This window comes from Odontomachus brunneus, unplaced genomic scaffold (assembly GCF_010583005.1).
Source record: "Odontomachus brunneus isolate Ranch 3 - 2012 unplaced genomic scaffold, Obru_v1 Obru_scaffold_016, whole genome shotgun sequence".
NCBI lineage: Eukaryota > Metazoa > Arthropoda > Insecta > Hymenoptera > Formicidae > Odontomachus > Odontomachus brunneus.
The window spans coordinates 2780048-2800831 of record NW_022639466.1 but is presented as its reverse complement, the minus strand read 5'-3'; the positions used below and the strand labels follow the sequence as shown (position 1 = coordinate 2800831).

Below are 20784 nucleotides of genomic sequence, written 5' to 3'. Positions count from 1 at the left end.
GAGAGAGAGAGAGAGAGAGAGAGAGAGAGAGAGAGAGAGAGAGAGAGAGAGAATATCTAAAGTGTGAAAGATATTTATTCACATAATTATCAGTAAGGTCCTAATTTTATTAACAATCTCCTTACTATTAATGTGAAGTCTTGATTACCACGCATACTGTGTGCGTTACATAACTTATAGAAATTGGATAACTAATTAGGATCAATTTGATCACGATAATAAGATAAATTTCTAGTCGGGATAGAAAAAATGCGCTGTCAATTGTGATAAGTTAATATAATTCACTACATATCGATGTAAATACAGGGTGTCCCAGACTCTCTTCTGCAATTTTTGTGGGAACGGATTGAGGTGAGCATAAAAGTCCTATAACGTTTTGCGATATTCGCGATGATAGTCGAGATATTAATTGAAGAAGATTAGTGAATAATCACGCGTGATATGAGATGAGTTATAGTATATGAGATGAGATGGTATAGCTGGTGTCTAAAACCACGTTCTGCGACCTACTGTATGCGACCCTTGCATCGATATTCGCAGTACATTTCATTGCGTGCAAAATGCGCTTGAAACATGACCGGTTTATTTCTCTTGTTTCAGATAACGGTAAGTGAGCGACGCTGGCCGAACGACGACGCGATTAATCGCGAGCATTCGCGAGGACGAGCGACTCGGAGGAGGTAAAAGTAGCTCGAGGCTCGGCTCGTGCATAAGCAAGCGGCTTGGCGCGTGAGTGCCAAGAGTATGTTTAATATCTCTGAGTAATGAGAGCGCTTTTACGATTTCTTAATGCCTCAAAGTGCGTGCGCGACACGGAAGCGCGGGATTTTCCTCCGGAATTTTATTTACCTCTCTCTCTCTCAAATACGCCGTGGGCGTTTAATTGCTCCTCTCTCGCCGTAATTCTCTCATGCTGGACTTCTTATTTCGTTTTTATCGCCGGTATTTAGCGGCGGATTTTCAATTAATGTAAGATCCGTCGCTTTTTATCCTCGCTCCGCGAATAGTCTGAACACTCGGTATTTTTCCAACATTATTTTGCCCGAGCTTTATCTTTGTCGGTTATCGTGGGCAGGGAAGACCGCGGGGCAAGATGTCCCACATTTCAGAATTTCGAAGTTACAACTTCCCAGATAATTAATTGTGACTCAATGTACAAATTTGTTAGAGACAGCCTTTTGTGTAGTCCTGAGAGACGAGTCACTAAAAGAAGCACACGAGCGACATACTCTTAGGGTTATAGACCCGATTTCTCCTACTTAGCGGACTCTTATCGCTCGATTTTGTCGCTTTGTAGTTTTAATTTTCGATGCGAGTCTCACTAATCGGCGTAAATCTGCATGTTAATCCGTTAATCCGTAGTAATTCGTCAACGTGCGACGCGCGGATGTGATTTTATCGGCGCGCGCGAGAACATCTGTCGGTCTCTTTGTATCGCCATCTCTCGTTACTTACCTGTTAATTGCAGAAAGACACGATCGGCATTCTGCAGTTACGTTACGGAACGTGGAAAAATGCACCTCTTGGTTCGACTTGAGGCACATCCGGTATAGATTGTCGTCGAGTTAATTTAAAGTCGCTGCTTATTACGTACTTCATAATTAGCTTGTCTAATTATACGACGGAATACTTCAGCTTCCGCGACGGCGTGAAGTTTGGCACGCGACGCCGTCGAGAAACTGCTTCGCGAATCTTCTTCTCCGCACCTTCGTCCAAGTGACTGTCATTTTTGCAATATTCATCGTTCAAAAATAAATCTCGATATTAAAAGCAAAAAGAAAAAAATATATATAGAGAAAGAGAGAGAGAGAGAAAAAGAGAAGAAAAAAATCGAAGTTCGTTTATTATAAATTCGTTCGTTTACTATAAATAATTTTTATTTCGCACATTTTAATTTTTTAATAATTTCTTTTTATTCAAACTCTACACGGAAAAAAAAGGTTTGGTTGAATTAGCCAAATATCTGGAATATGAATGATCCAGAAATTCCTATTGAACCCGAATTCTGTTTAATAATTAAGTTAACAAGATTTTTGGTTGACTTAAACAGAATTCAGGTTACTTCAATCGAAATTTCTGGATCGTTCATATTCGACCAGACGTTTGGTTAATTCAACCAAACCTTTTTTCCGTGTAATTATAGACATAACTCTCTAGTTATAAATATATTTTCAATGTTGTGTGCGTAGTTTGAGCGGCTCAATCGACACGATGACACGCAATTATCTTTTCGTAAATCCGAATTATGTCTCCTTGAGTGGTCGTTATTTCATTGAAATTTATGCGCCGGCAAAAAAATATTGGCAACGTTTGAAATGCAGCGCTTAACCGTACGTATTTCGGTGTTACAGAGAATTAATACCGTATCGCGACGAAACGTGATGTTCATCGATTATCAAGGATTATTGCATTTCCCCGTTATATCTTTATAATGTCGCTGCGTGCGTTTTATGTGTATTTTATTTATGAGAGAACTCCTGTGCGTACATTTGCATTGCGTAGAATATCCGGCGTGGCTTGCATTAGGTCTCCTGCAGGGCAACCGTCCGTCACCGATTTCGATTTTCGTGTCATACAGCAGCAAAGGAAATAATAGACTTATGTTTTTTAAGAGCCCATTTCAACGTCCGGAGGTTGAGACACCCCCTCGAAGGGGTAACACGAATATTTAATTTCCCCATCACTCCCTCAGCAAATATCGAGACTGTTAAGTATATGAAACAAGTATTGTGCGTACAAGTTTCACGCTCTTTATGACGGAGAATCCGGGAATTTTCTAAAATATGTCAAATCTTCCAAGTTGGAATTCTAAATTCCAAATAGTGCTATTGGTTGTGAAACGCTGAAAGCAACAATTGGATTTTTTTGATGATTCTACTCTATAACAAGATTTTTACACTTGAGACACACACAGGAGGAGGATTATATAGTAAATCACTATTTTATAATCGAAAAATAAGTTAATATTCTAAAATTAAAAGGAAATTATTATTATTCAATTTATCCTGCAATTTTTTATACACTGAGAAAAAATGTACTAAATTTCAAAAAACGTTTGTTTGGATAGTACTGTGAAGATATTTGTTTAAATTAAGTAATTATTTTCTAAAATTAAATAAAGAAGTTTTAAATATAAATTTGTTTCTTTAATTTTAGAAAATAATTACTTAATTTAAACAAATACCTTCACAGTACTACCCAAACAGACGTTTTTTGAAATTTAGTAAATTATTTTCTCAGTGTATTTCTATTTATATTTCAGAAAGTAAATGTGTTATTAAAAAGTGTGCTGTATTTCTAGGGAAATTTACTGTGCTTCTTAATGAGGAGCACATGGTGTAGTATAAATTAGGTTAATCAAATAATAATTATAGCTGAGGCTTCCGCGTGAGAACACTCAACGCGATCGTCGCCGTGATTGGAAATGCGCGTTTCTTCGCAGCCAGCTAAATAAATAATCGCTCTGGCGGTCGAGTTTTGCCGGGTATAACGACTTTCCGGTAAATTAGAATCGATAAACTATCGATATATAGCACTTCCAGAATTCCGCTAACGATCTTTTTGCCGAGCGCGAAATGCCTGGGCGCAAAAACGCGATCGCCAGCGCGCTGCATTGAAAGTTTAATTATGCGAACGCGATGAAAAATCGGGCGGACAAGCACGACGAGACGATGTAATCGCACAGCTAATGTTTATTAGCGACCCGGCGCAGCTCAGCGCGACATGCGCGACGTAATGAGGGACAAGATTGTGCTTTATAGTCGCGCCGACCGCGTCTTTCCGCGGTGTCATTCTTTCTCTTTACCCCTCGCCCCTCTTATCATTCGTTCTCTATGAGCGCACGCTAATTCTGTGCTTTTGTTTCTCTTCGCCCAAGGAAATTGTTGCGCACGTAATCACCGACCGCTTCGTCTGGAACGCGTGCGATAGCAAGAAACAGCGAGCTACAGCGAAACGCGCAATTGGCCACAATCTTATGGGAGAATAATCCAACCCACAGAATTATAACTTTTGAGTTTTTGTACCCTTAATAGGTATGCTTTCCTACGTAGAACAAGAAGGTCTTATGGGCGCCCTAAGTTAATTAAAAAACTATCTCCCATTAATTGCGTCATTTTTTAATGGTTGCATCAGTTTTACCTATTTTTTTAAGGATTTGTCAATGAGTACCCTTGAAGAGAAGAGAATTGACCACGCCTGACTTCTCGAACGATTGCGAAGAACCGCCATCTGTAGCTTCCAGATCGTGAATCCAATTTTTATCCTCGCTTGGACCATTCCTGCATAACTACGGCCACTTGTAAATCGTAACTGCGCTCGCAAAAGTAAAGTCTAAACGGAGACGAACGATAATGTTTCGCCGAATTTTCCGCTGCCGTCGATGACAAAGGCGAACAGCAGAGCGGACACTTGAAAGCCGAGTCATATTATTAGAAAGTCCACATTCTTTATGTTATTGCCGCGGAAGAAAGAGAAAAGTACGGCAGACGCGGAAAGTCGCTAACACTCACGATATCCCTCCAAGTTTCTGCCGGGGATTTCTATTTCGTTTGAAACGCGCTCGCTCGCGCATCTCCGAAGGCCGCTGCCTTTATCCCACCGTCGTCACCATCTCACGACGGCCACTCCGCGCTCAATTTCTCTTCACAAAATCCGAAAGCTACTCGAAATTCACTCGCCTTCACGCCCGCGCACGCTCGAAATGAGGTGCGAAAGACGCGGGGCCGTCCCCCCGTGAACTTAAATCAACATCATCAGACACGGCTAGATCGATGTAATTGCTGGTGCTGCGATTTAATGGTCCACTCTACGGGGCCTCCCCCCGCGCTCCCTCGACCTCCACCTCCTGCTTCTCCTCCTCCTCTTCTCCTCTCGAGCTCCCTCCCGCGTTTCCGCTTTCACTCGATAAAACCTGCTTTGCAGCTCGCAACCAGCCGGCCAGCCGGCGCTTCATCGCGAAAATTGAGAGTGCAATTTGTAAGCTACCTCCCTTCCACTCTGCTGCCCCACTGATATTAACCCCGATCGATGCAGCGAGCCACCCTCTCCCTCTGTCTCTCTCCCTCTCTCTCTCTCTGTCTCACTCCTTCTCTTTCCCGCTCTTTCGTCCTGTTTCTCCCCTCGGCTGATGTTTCGCGTTCGGATAATGACGGCGTGCCGTCTTCGTGTGGAGATTTCGTGCGGAAGGGAGCGGAAGTTGGGCGGATCTGCGAAATTTTTAGCCGGACGTTTAGATTGCATCGTTGTACAGGGGGTTTCACAGGCCGAAGTCAACCGGTGAGATAGAAAGAGTCAGAGAAAGAGAGACAGAGAGAGAGAGAGAGAGAGGGTGTATGTGTCTACCTTCGTATCGCGGTTGGTTACTGATTTAATCGAGCGCGCGACGATACTGTGTTCTTCCCGTGTATATGTGGGCGGGAAATTTACAAGTGTAATGATTTATATATAACATATATCTCTCGTATATCTCTCGCGCCGGTCTGCTTCGCTATTTCTACACGGCGAGAATTTTGTAGTAACAAGTACCATGGAATTTCGCAACCAAGGAGCAGATCGACATATTCCGCAGTAATTTATCATCTTCTCACTTCGTATGTACTCTTTGTAAAAACTGTAATGTGCTATATCAAAAAAATTTTTTTTTTCATGTCCCTGATTGTCGCTATGTTCCTTAGGGCCGATTTTTAAATATAGATTTAAATTAAACTCTGTTTAAACAAAACAAATATATTGTTAGAGAATAGAGTTTAAATTTGGATCCAAGTTTAAACTGCTATTAAAAAATCATTTCTTAACAACATAAACTTTACCTATTTATTATCTTTTCACTCCATTTCTGTACTCCTTGTAGGAACTAAAATTTGTTATATTAAAAAAAATTTGTTTCTTGTTTCTAGTTATTGCTATGTTCTTTAGTAAAGTTTGGAAGTAACTTGTTACTTGGAACAAAGTTACAATTATATTTTTTCGGTAACTGTAACTTAATTTAATTATTTATTTTTAGTAACTTGTCACTTTTTTAACAGCTATTTTAATAGTTACTTGGGGAACGTAAAATAAAAGTAAAATTATATACATATATATATATATATATATAGTAATCGTATATTAATATAATAACCCAAATAGCACAGAAAATTAAAAAATAATTAAAAATGAATCCAGTCGTATGTCACCAATTCTGAGTTCATTTTCAGGTGCAAAAAGAATTCTTCAGAATTTAGTTCAGTGAAAAGAATTCTGTATGCATTTAAAAATGAACTCAGAATTGATGACACACGACTGAATTCTTTTTAAATTCTCTGTGCTATCTGGGAAATTTATCAACATATTTATGGAGCATATGATTAAATTACCTCTACGATTCTTTTACCTCTACAAGGCTATCATTAAATTTTTATTATATTAAGTATTTGAAATTTGTAGTAAGATTTGAAATTTGTTAAGTGGATTGACTAATTAATGTGATAGATATTAATTATAAAATTCAATTCTTACATTTTAGTAAAGCTTAAAATGTAAGATTTTTATATTTACAATAATAATTTACAATCATTTCAAGAAAGTAACTTAAAAGTAACGACTCGTTACTTTTTGAGTAACGAGTTACTTTTCCTAGCCAGTAACTTGTAACTGTAACTAGTTACTTTTAGCAAAGGGTTGTTACGTTTTCAGCAAAGGGAACTGTAACTGTAACTAGTTACTTTTAAAAAGTAACTTTCCCAACTTTGTTCCTTAGCAATAGAAACTTTACCAACAGTTTATTGCTGCGCCGCTAAGAACAGTACAATTGACAACTACTAGAAACATAGTAAAATTGATCTGAATTTGTACACAAAAAGGAGAAATATACAATATCGATCTTTTTTTCTCGAATACACCACTCGTGTCAATCGTTTTCGCACAAAAATCAAACACACACACATACATACTTGACGAATGAGAGGACGATTACACAACGCAAAAACGCGAAGCTACGAGCGTCAAGTGCCGCGCAATTTTCACTATATTTAAATCATCATTACTGGAACGTGAAATCTCTCGAAAAACGCGCGCTCCAACGAGCGACGATTAGTTCGGAAACTTCTCGAGCAGTCCCGCTCACTTTCGAGCGGACATCGACGATACTCGATACGTTCGAGCGTTCAAATTGAGCGCCGAACAAGCGTGCAGAATTTGTCGATGGCTGGTTCCCTCTCCCTCGCCTCCCCCGTTCTCACTCTCTCTCTCTCTCTCTCTCTCTCTTTCTCTCTCTCTCCGCTCCTGTAAAATCGTCCGCGCAGACGGGACGTGTTTTTTAATAATTTTATCGACGGACGTTTCGGTTTTTGTAGACAGGTATTTATTGCAGCTAGGTATTTATCCGTGGCTCTGTATGACGCGGAAGTTATAGTTAATACCTGGCCTACGTTAGCGAGTCTTCTGCTTGTTTTGGAAATATCGCTCGCTGGTCGAGCGAGCGCGATGTGCGGATTTGCGTAAAAATTCAAACAACCTGTATACCGCTTTTTCTCCGGGGACAATCGGGATTATATCGAGAGATCCTCAACTGATTGCCGCCCTGCATCGTAGTCAGGCACACAGCGCTACTTGATAAACAATTGAGCAGGCCCCATGTTACGCGAAAAAGAGAAAAAGATTGACGTGAGGCAACCTTTTTTTTCGGGCGACGTCATATAAACCGAGTATCTTCGTGTGGGCAAACTTCCTCCCCGGAAATGATCGATATTACGTTACTTTGTGTGCATTTCTATGTGTGTAACTTTGAAATTTGAGACTTTGAGTCATTTTTACAGTAACTCGAGATTAATAAACTCGAGAGATGAATGTAATTATTTCCTAAAGAATACGCGATTCCTAAAGATTATTGTGTGCATTTCTCTGTGTGTGTGTAACTTTAAGATTTGAGATTTTGAGCCATTCTGACGGCAACTCGAGATTAATAAACTCGAAAGATGAGTGTAATGATTTCCTAAATAATACGCGTGCCTCTCTTACCTGTTAGTCACGCGTTAAAAAATGGACGCGTTTGATCCTTAAATGACAAAGTAAAATTATGGAACACAAACAACAAGACGGAGTCATATGTAAGCTCCAACACTCCTTGAGTTTACTTTCTTCTTTTCTACATATTAAAATTTGTACTGTACTGAGAAGAGATTTTTGTTACTATAATCATTTTAAGAGTCTGACAGTTGACTGCACTGCAAAATACATGTGCATTGAAAGTTCCGAAAGAGAAATCTTCGTATCCTATATTGTAAAAACTGATGTGTTAAATTTAACACATTTCATGTGTCCCAAATCATCCACTTTCATTTATGTGTAAATTTGACACTTGAATACCGTTAGGAATCACGGGTTGTGTTAAATTGACATATTTAAAATATCAAACATAGATATCAATTTAACATTTTCATTTCATCAAAACCATAGATTAATACCTCTCTCAAATGTTAAGGTGACGTTTTATTTTAGTTAATTTAACATTATACATGTGATTAAAATGATTATAGTAACAAAAATCTCTTCTCAGTACAATACAAATTTTAATATGTAGAAAAGAAGAAAGTAAACTCAAGGAGTGTTGGAGCTTACATATGACTCCGTCTTGTTGTTTGTGTTCCATAATTTTACTTTGTCATTTAAGGATCAATTTAACACAAACTGTGATTCCTTATTCGAATGTTAAATTATTGTGTTAATTTTTTCCATATTATGCGTGTTACTTTTTACCACATTTGTTTTGTATTAAATTTACACATAAATAGGAGTGGATAATTTGGGACACATAAAATGTTAAAATTAACATATCAGTTTTTACAGTGTAGCAACCCCTGGGGTTAGGACGCACCCAGTATTTTCATAAAATTTCGAAACGATTCGCTTTAGGACTGAGGAGGTCAAGGGTGGAGTATATCTGTACGTGATTGCTAATCGGGTCGGATTTTCACGCGCGCGCGTGTCCCGACAATTACCATTGCGCTTATGCTAGCTGAGTTATCTAGCCGAGCGTCGCGAAATTAATCCGCCGTCGTATTGTTTAGCCGTCACGCCGCGCTACAATTGGCCGGCGGATCGCGTCCGCGGTCCTAATTGCTAAAATTCCGCCCGCCGCTCATTATGCGGCCGGCCATTAGCCGTCCCGTGGGATTCGTTTTAAAGTTTTAGCCGCGTTTACCGTGCGTCAGAATCAATCCGGCCGGCGCATACTTCGCACTTTGTTCACTTCCCGGCGCCGGCCAATGGGGTTCGTTTCGCGAAACTCTACCCAGCGAAATATCGACGTGATTTCGATAACTTATGACCGCTGCTAGTTCCAGTGCCGCCACTTCTATGGTGATTGCCTTTTGTTACGGTTGAATGGCGCGCACAACCCCCTCGGGTCACCCCCGCCTAAGGGAGGGAGCGGAGAGAGCAGGCGGCGGCGCGACGGGCAGGGCGAGACGGAACGGGCCTTTCTCTAGCCTGCGCCCTGCGGGACAACTCGTTCCTTCCGCGGGCGAAACTGACCGCGGTCGAGCAGGCGGTTGCGACTTGCGATACATCAAGCCGAAATCGCCCAACCCCGCTGTAGCTTTTTGCCGGCCACGGTGGATTTGCGACGAGCGAGAGCCCCGCGATTCTCGACCCTCGGCTCTCTCGCGATCGCCGTAAAGGCGGTATCGGAATTGGTATTATTATTATTATTATTTCTGTTAACGTGGTGTTTATTCGGGAGCAAACCCCAAACGCACATCCAATGCACGAGCATATTCCCGAGTCGAAATTTTGATCCTATGTTGAATCTTGAATTCTACACCAGTAGGAGCTAAGATAGCAAAGTAAGTTTAATTCTAATGATATAATTTACTCCTACTTTGACCCTGATGATGTCCGAAATTTCCGCTTTCGCTTTCTTTAACGTCAAAGTAGGTTGTATAATAGTAGGATCTTAGAAAGCAAAGTAGGTTCAGTTGCGAACCTCTATTAAAACTTTAGCTTCTACATAGAATACATGTATTTTATAAAAATATTAAAAAATTTTAATAAATAACGAAACAGAAATGTCAAATAGCATACAAAATATATATTTTATTTGTTGCATATATTTCAGATTTTATCAGGATCAAAGTAAGAGTAAATTATATCATTAGAATTAAACCTACTTTGCTATCTTAGCTCCTACTGCGGTGTAGAATACAAGGTTCAACATAGGGTCAAAATTTCGACTCGAAAATGAGTGTCAATATCGTCAAAATAAGTCTCACCTAGGTTGTAGCTTATTTAAGTAGGCTCAAACTATTTTTAAGAGCGTCAAAACTTCGACTCGAGTTTTTATATATGTATAATTATTATATGCGTACGCGCAGAGAATTTTGAATATTACTACAGAATACAGTTTAAAAAAAAGCCGGTTTTTTAAATCACTGTAAACTATGATTTTTGAGAAAAGTTGTTTGTTATTTAAAGAAAAGATATTTTCAGAGAAAATATTTTGTTTGAAAAAAAAGAAATAAATGGTGGTTTCATTGATTTATATGTAGTAGCTTGCTTTTTGTTTCTTTTTGTATTTAATATTATCATAAAAAAGAAAAAGAAACTGTAAGAGATTGTGAAGTAAAAGCACGCAAGAATTAGTGTTAATTAATGAAAATTAGCTAATGATCGCTTAATATATTAATGTTCTCTAATTAATAACTAAAACATTATAGTTTACCAAGAAAGTTTTTCAACTCTCTTCGCCCATTCCAAACGCAGCAACGCCGAACGAAACATGTCTGCACTCGAATTTGTTGTTACACGTGTACAGTTCTCTTACTGTGTGCGTTTGAAGTGTGAGAAACGCGTTGCTAAAGCATCCAACTTTCCGGTTACATCCCGTAGTACACAGGACACATTTAAATTACGCGGTCATTTATTAATGAGGAAGAACTGAAAGAAAGTTCGCGTTTCGTAAGTTCGCTCCATGGAACGCGAGTGGCGGCATGCGGAAAAAACTCATTTATTTCAATGTATACCGCGGGAGGCGGTTCCTCGCCTCTAAAGTTATAATCTAATGGAGTTGCGTTGAGATTACACATATAGAGTTCGGAATCTTAAATTTTTATACGTGCGCGCAAATGAAGAGACACAAAATGATGAATTAGTCTCGACGTCCAATACTTTAATTTTTCTATTGTCCAACATTTTCCTCCCGGAAAGATATCTCTTTTATTCAAAAATGCATTTATTAATAAAAGTAATATATCAAGATTCATGCAATGTCTAGAAGGCTTTAATCTTAGAGACGTTTGAAAAACATCTTATTTTATATTTTTAGGACACTTGCGCCGTTTGGGGAACATTAAAAATATTGAATAAATGATCAGGCTCGCAAATACATAATCATAAGTGAAAGTACACATTAAGAACAAGATTACGAAATGTTATGTCCACAGATAAAATTCTCAATGCAATAATCCTTGTTTTTTTCCACTTTTACTAAAGAGACGAAATATGACGATCCAAATATTTGACTGAGTTTCTTCGAGTGTTTCTCCTCCCTCATTTTTTGTTTGTTTGCACTGTAAAAACTGATGTGTTAAATTTAACATTTTATGTGTCCCAAATCATCCACTCTCATTTATGTATAAATTTAACACAAAACAAAAAGTAACATGCATAATATGTAAAAAATTAACACAAGAATTTAACACTTGAATACCGTCAGGAATCACAGTTTGTGTTAAAATGACATATGTATAATGTTAAATTAACTAAAATAAAACGTTACTTTAACATTTGAGAGAAGTATTAATCTACGGTTTTGATGAAATGAAAATGTTAAATTGACACAATCTATGTCTGACATATTAAATATGTCAATTTAACATAACCTGTAATTCCTAACGGTATTCAAGTGTTCAATTCTTGTGTTAATTTTTTCTATATTATGCGTGTTATGTTTTAACACATTTGTTTTGTGTTAAATTTATACATAAATGAGAGTGGATAATTTGGGACGCATGAAATGTGTTAAATTTAACACATCAGTTTTTACACTATGCGAGTATTTGTGTGTTTCGCAATCGACATCTTGCGCGAGCTCTTATTGGTTCCTATCTATGTTTGATTGTTAAATTTACCGCGTTGCACGGTTAACAAGATTGTTACGTGACGTGACGTTACCGCGAGGCCGGTAAGCCTCTTGTTCTCATTCTCGAGTCGAAATTTTGATCCTATGTTGAACCTTGAATTCTACATTGCAGTAGGAGCTAAGATAGCAAAGTAGGTTTAATTCTAATGATATAATTTACTCCTATTTTGATCCTGATGATGTCTGAAATTTCCGCTTTCGTAGTATAATAGTAGGATCTTAGGAAACAAAGTAGATTCAGTTGCGAACCTCTATTAAAGCTTTAGCTTCTATATAGAATATATATATATATATATATATATATATATATATATATATTTTATAGAAATATTTAAAAAATTTAATAAATAACGAAACAGAAACGTAAATAGCATACAAAATATATATTTTATTTGTTGTATATATTTCAGACATTATCAGGATCAAAGTAGAAGTAAATTATATTATTAGAATTAAACCTACTTTGCTATCTTAGCTCCTACTATGATGTAGAATTCAAGGTTCAACATAGGGTCAAAATTTCGATTCGGAAATGAATCTCAATATCGTCAAAATAGGTTTCATCTAGGTTGTAGATCATTTAAATAGGCTCAAACTATTTTTAAAATTAAAATTTCGACAAGGTACAGTTAAAGATTCAAAAGAGAAGTTAATGAGTATCAATATCGTCAAAGTAGGTTTTACCTATAAACTGTCTAAGTAGGCGGAAAATATCTTTAAGAGTGTCAAAGTAGCATCAAAATTTCGACTCGGGTCGTTGCGATCGTTCTCTCCGAACTGTTATAAATATGATCGCAAATATTCGTCAGGATTAGCAATAATTCAACGAAAATGAGTTGATTGTGCAAACTCCATGGCGGAGTTTAAAATTACCACGACTATTACCATGCGGTCGGCTTTGACCCTCGCCTGGCCTTCGTCGAAAATATGATCGTTGGAATATTCAGACGCGTACGACCTCCCGACGTAACTGGATATTCGATTTCAATCATAAAGCGAAAGAAACAAAACAAGAGGACGGGATCGAGTATGTTATTCGATATTTAATTATTCCAGTTTAAAGTCATATGTCGGATCGGCGCTCGATCAAGATAGAAGCGTGCCGCTACAGGCGAATCCCGAGGCATCCTTACTAATTCACCGCGGATCGAATGTCCTATGAATATCGCGCGGATACCTAATAAGAGTCAAACGGTGCCGCGGATATATTTAGTGGTAACCTCGATATCATGTATACGCAAGTAGAAAAAGGGATAATCGATAGCGATATCCCAATTTTCCGGCCGTGGAAATATGTTCCTGCGTTCGTTCTCTCTACATCTTCTCATCCGTGTATGTAATGAAAAGTATTATTTAACAACAGTCAATTAACTCAATTAGTCAATCAATTAGTCAATTAGCACATCAACAGCACTTAACAGTCGCGCAGTATATTTAATTTCTAAAAGGATTCTTTCACATTATATCACAATTCAGTCACTTTAATTTTTGTATTAGTTTAATGCAAGGGAGATATGTTAATAAATAACACGCGATTTACATATAAAATAAACGTTATTAACAATATGCGTGACATATATACAAGGTGTTTCTAAATAAGTGGGGAAAATTTCAGATTATTCTTTGTCGAAAATTAAGGGGAGGAAGTCTTTCATGTATAAATATATACTCCTTTAGCTCTCCCCGAAAAATCACATTCCTCCAAAGGGGGAAATTAGGTTTTGATAATTTTCTCTCAAATATTGGAAAAGTTAAAAAAGTGAAATTCGGTGGGCGTTTCTCACTAGTAAAACATTTTTTTAAATCTTTCCTTACCGCGTTAAGGGGATGAAACTAGCAACCCTTATTCAATTTTTCATTAGAACTTTTTAACGGGTCAGAATGTGATCATCTAAAAATGCGTTAGAAAACTTAATTTCCTTAGAAACTTCTTTATTTATTTTATTTTTTTCATAAAAATAATAGTTTTCAAGTAAAAAAATAAAATGCATTATCAACACGGTAATCCACTAAATTACTTTTTTAATGAATGTAGAAATATCTAATAAATATGAATTGTTCGATTTTCATATGAAAGACCTTAATCTTCGACAAAAAATTATCTTCTAAAATTTTTTGCATTTATCTAGAAACAGTCATCTAGATAAAGTATAATCTAAAAACACCCTGTGTATATATAAATTGTGTTATTTCAATACTTATAAAAATAGTGAATATAAACTCGACGCACACAGAATAGTCAAGATAACACAAGAACGTGTTAAATTGATGCACGGGTCTGTTAAAAGTTTAACACAAAAATTTTCTGTACGGATTGATCTCAACAGAAATACAAAATGTTTCTCATCTACGGGAAAAAGTTTAGTTGAGTGGTCCAATTTCTAGCGAAATATGAACGACTCGGAAATTCCGGTTAACGGAATTCAATCGAAATTATCAAGATTTCTAGTAAAATTAAACAGAATTCCGGTAATTTCAATCGAAATTGCTGAATTCGTTGATTTTTCAACAAAGATTGCTTCATTCAACCAAACTTTCGCGCCGTGTAGATTTTTTATTCAATTGTATACTCATTTGTGCAAAATTTTTATAGAGTAATTTTTATATCTTTGTTCGCACATTTCTCGTTATAATATTCTACTATCGTTTCGTGTATCTCCTCTCTACTGCACGCCATTTCTGACGGCGAGTTCGCGCGCGAAACGCGACCGAGACTCGTTTCGGACTTCTCATCGATTTTCTACCTCAATTTTCCATCTCTTTCGAAGCGTCGTGCGGAATTGCGGTGTCCCTTGACGTCGCGACGCCCGAAAGCTCGCTTCAGGGAAAAGTTCGGCCGACGTTTAAAAGCGTCGCGAAACTCGCCGGCCCAACCAGTTGCGCGTGTTCTCACCAGTTTCGTTCGTTCGTCGGTTCGTTCGTCCGTTCGTTCGTTCGTTTTCGCGGGTCAAGGTAAAAGTTTGCGAAAGGAAACTCGCAGGGACGTAAGTTTCCCCAGGAAGAGGATGTCCGTGGCTTTTCCCAGGATTCCCCGAGGAGATCCTCCCAGGATCCTTCCGTCCGCTTGATAAAGCCCAGTCTCTCTTTCTTTCGTTCTCTATCTATCTTGAGCATTTCTCTCTCTCTTTGCGACCTAGATTTTAAAATTGATATCGTCTCAATTCTGTACTTTCCTCCAAATGCCTCAAGTCGCGGCGCCTCCAATTCGCCCGTGGCAATTTATACCATCGCGCTTTTCCGAACGCGCGAACGGCTCGATTAACACCGATGTACTATGCGGGAACGCGATTTTTTGATCAAAGAATGTGCGCGCGGAAAAAGAGTCCCCGCGATTTCAACATCGTCAAATTTCAGACCGAGATTATCCCCCGCTTTTTTCCCCTTCTCCGCACCGTCGCGGAAATTGTGTCCTCTGAAAATAATCCCTCGCGAGAGTTATATCTCGGTTATAGTTTTTTCGATTTTGTTTTTTTTTCCCTATCCGCACCGTCCCCGCATTCCCTCCTCCGTACTCGATACTCTCTCAAAGTGGTGTGTGTGTCCGCTGGTAACCGGACTTTTAACTTCGTAGAATAAACAGAGGGCGCGCGCGCGGAACCAAGCGATCCCGCGGACGTGGAAATCGGAGTATGGAGCAAGATCGGGGGGAGGAGGAGGAGGAGAGGGAAAGGAGGGGTTGTCTTTCAACGTTAAAAACTCCATAACTGAAACTACATAATGGCGCGGCGCCGTTCGCTCGGCGAGATTCAGTTTCCGTTAACTTCGCGCGACGTATACGCTCCAACTCTTTTTCGCGGGCATTCGGAAACTTGCGCCGTCGGCTCGCAGCCGACGGCCCCTTGTGCGACGAGAATCACGTCCAGCGCGCCTCGTGACACGTTCGGCTTCTCGCTCGTCTCCTCCTCTCGCACTTCGAAAAATGCCCGGCTACCCGCAAGGAAACTCCCCGCGCGCCTTCATCTCCATACGTTCGATTCTTCGATTTTTCGTCCGACGCAAAACTCGATCTCACGACGTCTCCCGGCGTCCCGGTACCCTCGTTATCGAGAGGGCGCGGCTCGTCACATGGGAAAAGGAAGGAAGAGAAAGAAGAGAACAGGATCGACGCGAGCGCGGAAATACGAATGAACAGAATATCACGATATCTATGAAGGATCAGTGAGAGTAAGGAAACACAAGCAGGAAGCGAGGTTCTGCGAAGAAAAGGAACAGACGCAGGGAAAAAGGAAAGTTAGAGAAAGAGAGAGGAAGGGTGAGGGGACTTAACTTGAGTGTTTTGTCGTGCAAAATTAACAATAAATCGTGCGCTTTTGTCGGGGCTAAGGATAACCGGCTTTTGCACGCGTCGCAATGGTACGTATTGCTGCATCTCGTATTAACCAAACAAAACGGGAAGGCTGAGTGGGTGGAAAAGGAGCGTCATTCGTAACGCTCATGGCGAAAAATCGAATTTCCAGAGCTGAGAGATGTACAAGTTAAATTCAGTTCGAGCTACATCGCGATTCTCGAAACTCTGCCGGCCGTCTCCATATAAAGACGATCTTTCTCTGTCTCTCTGTCTGTCTCTCTCTCTCTTTCTCCTCATCTACTTCTCTCTAACTATCCCCTGAACGCATGGGAATGAGTGGGGGTGAGAGGGGGACGGGAGGAATGAGCATTTAGCCTCTCCCCCTGTTGTCCGTTTCCTCGCCAAAATATTCAGCGGATCTCGCGCTACAAGGCGACTAAAATTACTTGCAGTCTCGCGTTTATTTACGTGTCGCGGTCGCCGAAAATGATATTGGCGACATCGCGAAGCGCTCACGAGGCTCATTAAGGTGCCCTCACACGCATTATTGCGGGAATATAAATCCACGCTACTCCACGCCTATTTATCTTACGCGTAAATCCGCATACGCAGACATATCTGCTCGGCGAATATGTTTTATGGTAGTGTCGCGGAGGAATGAGAGATCGCGTACACAACACGTTTCTATGCGACAACTTACGACATGTTCGCCGAGAAACAGAGACAGAGACAGACAGAGAGAGAGAGAAAGAGAGAGAGAGAGAGAAAGCAGCCGACTGCTATTAATTTAACGAACATAAATAATAAATAAAAACTAAAAAAAAAATTAACCGCTTTCAGAAACCTCAAAAGCTGAAAAGGGATAAATATTTTGGTGAACCAACCCTTCCAAGCAGTTTTTGAGTTTTTGAAGATAATTTAATTTTTAAGTTTTACTTAAAATATTTTGTAGTTTTACTTAAAAATTTAATTTAATACAAGATATTAACGGACTGACAGTAGGACGCAGCTTGAGAATCCCTGACTCAGGGGTCTGCCTTCTCCTGCATCTAGTCTAGATTCATTTGCTAAAAGTTTCACGAAGATCGATCCCATAGTTCTCGAGATAATCGCGTACATACACTAAAAGAAAAAATATTCATTCGTTCGGCACTACCAGTATATTTACTTTTATTAGTATAACACATCTTGCAAATAGGAAAGCATATATTTTCTGGAAACCTTATAACTTTTTTATCCTTTAAACCCTGAATTTTTTCACGCAGAGAAAAATGTATGATATTTGGAACTATAATGGCATAGTAAAAAGATTATAGTTAGGAATATAATTTTTATAGTAAATGTTACCATAATATTTATAATATTTACAATATAAGCATAGTGTAACTGACCCGTGTAAAATTTTTACCAAGAATTAAAATTATTTGAAATAAAAAATATAGTAATAAAGTGGCAAATATTGAATGATAAGAGAAATTAACTATTTTATATAGTCAATGCAATTGGAATATTTGGCAAATATAGGTACATATGACTATATTCTCAAAAGGTGCTTTATCATATATATAGAATAAGATGGTGACTATAAATCTGTGTTCATTCTACTATATCTTCATGTTTAGATGAACCATAAATATATGTTTGAGGCCAAAACGAACTATAAAATATAGTGAGATTATAGTTATTCCAATTATTTTTTTCTCTCAGTGCATGAAAGCTAATATTTGTTCTATTTAAAGAGAAGGATTTAGATTTGAGTCGATGCTAGTATCTCAATCATAACTGATTCTTGTAAGACTTGATTGTAGACTAAGCCTGACTTTCTCTTATACGTCTCAGGAAACTTTCTGCCTCTGTACGTGTCACTTCCTTTTATGCGCGTTATAAGGATCGCGAATGCCGCCGCGAAGTGACGCGGCGTACACCCCGTATCGCGGTGTGTGATTCGAGATTCGGAGGTCGAAAGCCGGTTGAAGCATCGAAGGTCTCTCTTGTAGTGTTCCGCGACCTCTTTCTCAACGGTGGCAGGTCAGCTATTTGCGGATGGAGAGCGCGAAGTTCCAGCTTCTTTCATTAGACAAGCGAAAAGCTTGTGCATAATTCCCGCGCGAGTCGAGCCGCGCGACCCTCGCGAGGTATTACGCTCGGGACAACTGAATTCCCGGATTATGTGAGTCGCGAAAGCTAAGTGGAATATTAATATAGCGCAGTTAAACGAACGAGAACGCGAGTCACAACGGAATGCTCTCGTGGAAACGAATGCGACGCATCCTGTTAGCCCTAAGGCAAAGGAGCGAAACCCGGCTGAGTGAGTCGTCTTTGGAGCGCGCTAATTCGGAAATATGCGATTTCGCGATATTTCATTATCAATTGAGATATCTTCTCCTGAATTATGTAAGATATTCTCTCATTATTCATCGAGATACGTGTGAGCTATTAAGAGACGTCTCATGTAAGATGTGTATCGTCGATACACGGAAAAAAAGATCTGCTACACTGTTAAATATTGGAGGGTCAAATTTAAACCAATTTCTTGAGTTAAATAATATTTAGTTATTTTTAACTATCATGTATGTCAAAATTTACTATTTTAACACAAAACATGTGTTTAAAAAAACAACCACATCTAGTCAAGCCATTTAAAATAATATTAAGTCATTTTTTACTAAAACAAAGATTACATTAACGTGCAATAAAAAATAAACTAAATTTTAATCAAATTTAATACATTTCTTAAGTTAAATTATTTAACTCTATTACATTAGTTAAATTAACGACATATCTAGTAGAAGCAGTGGCGACTTATAGGAATGGTTAAAAATAACTCAAATTGAGTATAATTTGACACTATGGATTTAACAGTGTACATATGAGCAACTAAACATAATTTGCTGTATTAGCCATTTTTTCTTTTTGCTGCAGCAGCCAATTTCTTTGCTATGATAACAAGAAAATCTGCTCCTGTAACAAAAAAAGTAGCTAAATTATGTTTCGTTGTCCATCTGTAGCAAATTTGCTACATTAGCCACTTTTCTTGTTGTAGGAGCAGATTTTCTTGTTATCGTAGGAAGAAAATAGGTTCCTGCAGCAAAGAAAAAGTAGTTAACATAGCGAATTATATTTAACTGTCCATATGTAGTAAATTGGTTTGCTGCTGCAGCAAATTATTTTTTTCCGTGCATGATTAATTTAAGTTTTCGCAAATTTTTGATACAAACATTTACGATTTGTGTGTGAGAATTAAGTTAGAGGGGCTAGTTGGTTAGAGCCAGGGTGAGTTGGCAAAACCGGTTATTTCTCATATTTTCTAACAAGTTACAGAATCAAGTAAACAAGAATTGTAAACGTGTTAAAAGTGGCTTGAAAATCTCTGTTTATTTGACTCTGGAATCTGTTAAGGAATAGTGGATGCAACTGGCCCATCATTTATAAGCACACACTGAGAGAAGAATTTAATAAATATTATCAAAATTTGACTACTATTACTAAATGGTAGACGTAAATATAGCGGGCCAAAGCTATGGCAATGCTTATTAATTAATTTAGTTATGTAAAATAAATTATTTGACAGAAGTAAAATTTATTTGCTTCCAGAATATATTTGGTAAATAAAACTTATTGAATAGTTGAGCAAAATAAGCGATTTTGTAATAGTTACAAAATGTTTGGTAGGTTCAACCAACCATCTGTAATAATAGATATTAAAACGATGTAATAGCTGCAAATGAATGAATTTTTCGTTGTGCTGCAACAAAACATATTTATATTGGTAACAAAATAAAACTCGTGAATCTTTTATTACATGGGATATAAGAATTTCATAACAATTATCAAATATCTGTTCATAACTATAATATATTTCATATTAAATATTTAATATTAAGTAACTATTACTAAATTATTTAATTGATGTTACTGTGAATGCAATTACGTCATACTCCCGATCTATTAAATATTTGGTAATTATTATCATATTTAGTATTAGTTACTAAGGATTCAATGAATTTCTATAACTAAATGCAGTTTGTTATAGTTACCAGTCTTTTCTCTCAGTGCAGTATCTCAACGAAGAATACACCGATTGCACTTTGGAGAGTGCATGAAGAGTGCTTGAAACAAGTGACACTTGCTTGAATGCAGTATGCATTTTCTGTGCGTATAAATTAGCCAGAAGGAGCGCTAAATATAAATGCCACCCTCCTCTCTCTCCTCTTCCCTCCCTCTCGATAAACTCCAACTGGGAACGCACAAACCCTTCCCGCGCCGAAATCTGAACTCACCGATCGGACTGAAGCGTTCCTTGACGGAGTGTGAAGCATCGCTTTTCCGCGTCGTTAGCGCATTAACGTCGGAAAATTACGGTTTGTATCGCAGGGCT

The 20784-nt window shown here is 38.3% G+C and overlaps 1 protein-coding gene and 1 long non-coding RNA gene across 6 annotated transcripts in view; one reads left to right on the top strand and one right to left on the bottom strand.

Annotated features, from left to right (window-relative positions):
* The window catches only part of LOC116841558, a 372377-nt gene that overhangs the window by 118423 nt on the left and 233170 nt on the right, over positions 1 to 20784 (top strand). For 4 of the 5 annotated variants that reach the window (XM_032809626.1, XM_032809625.1, XM_032809628.1 and 1 more), the window contains one exon: positions 601 to 606. The exons of the other annotated variant lie outside the window; for it this stretch is intronic. In XM_032809626.1, coding sequence (XP_032665517.1) covers positions 601 to 606 — 6 coding nt within the window. The remainder of the gene's footprint in view (positions 1 to 600; positions 607 to 20784) is intronic. 5 annotated transcript variants of the gene reach the window in all.
* LOC116841559 overlaps positions 1 to 20784 on the bottom strand; it is a 271814-nt gene that overhangs the window by 51238 nt on the left and 199792 nt on the right. The gene's annotated exons all lie outside the window — the stretch shown is intronic.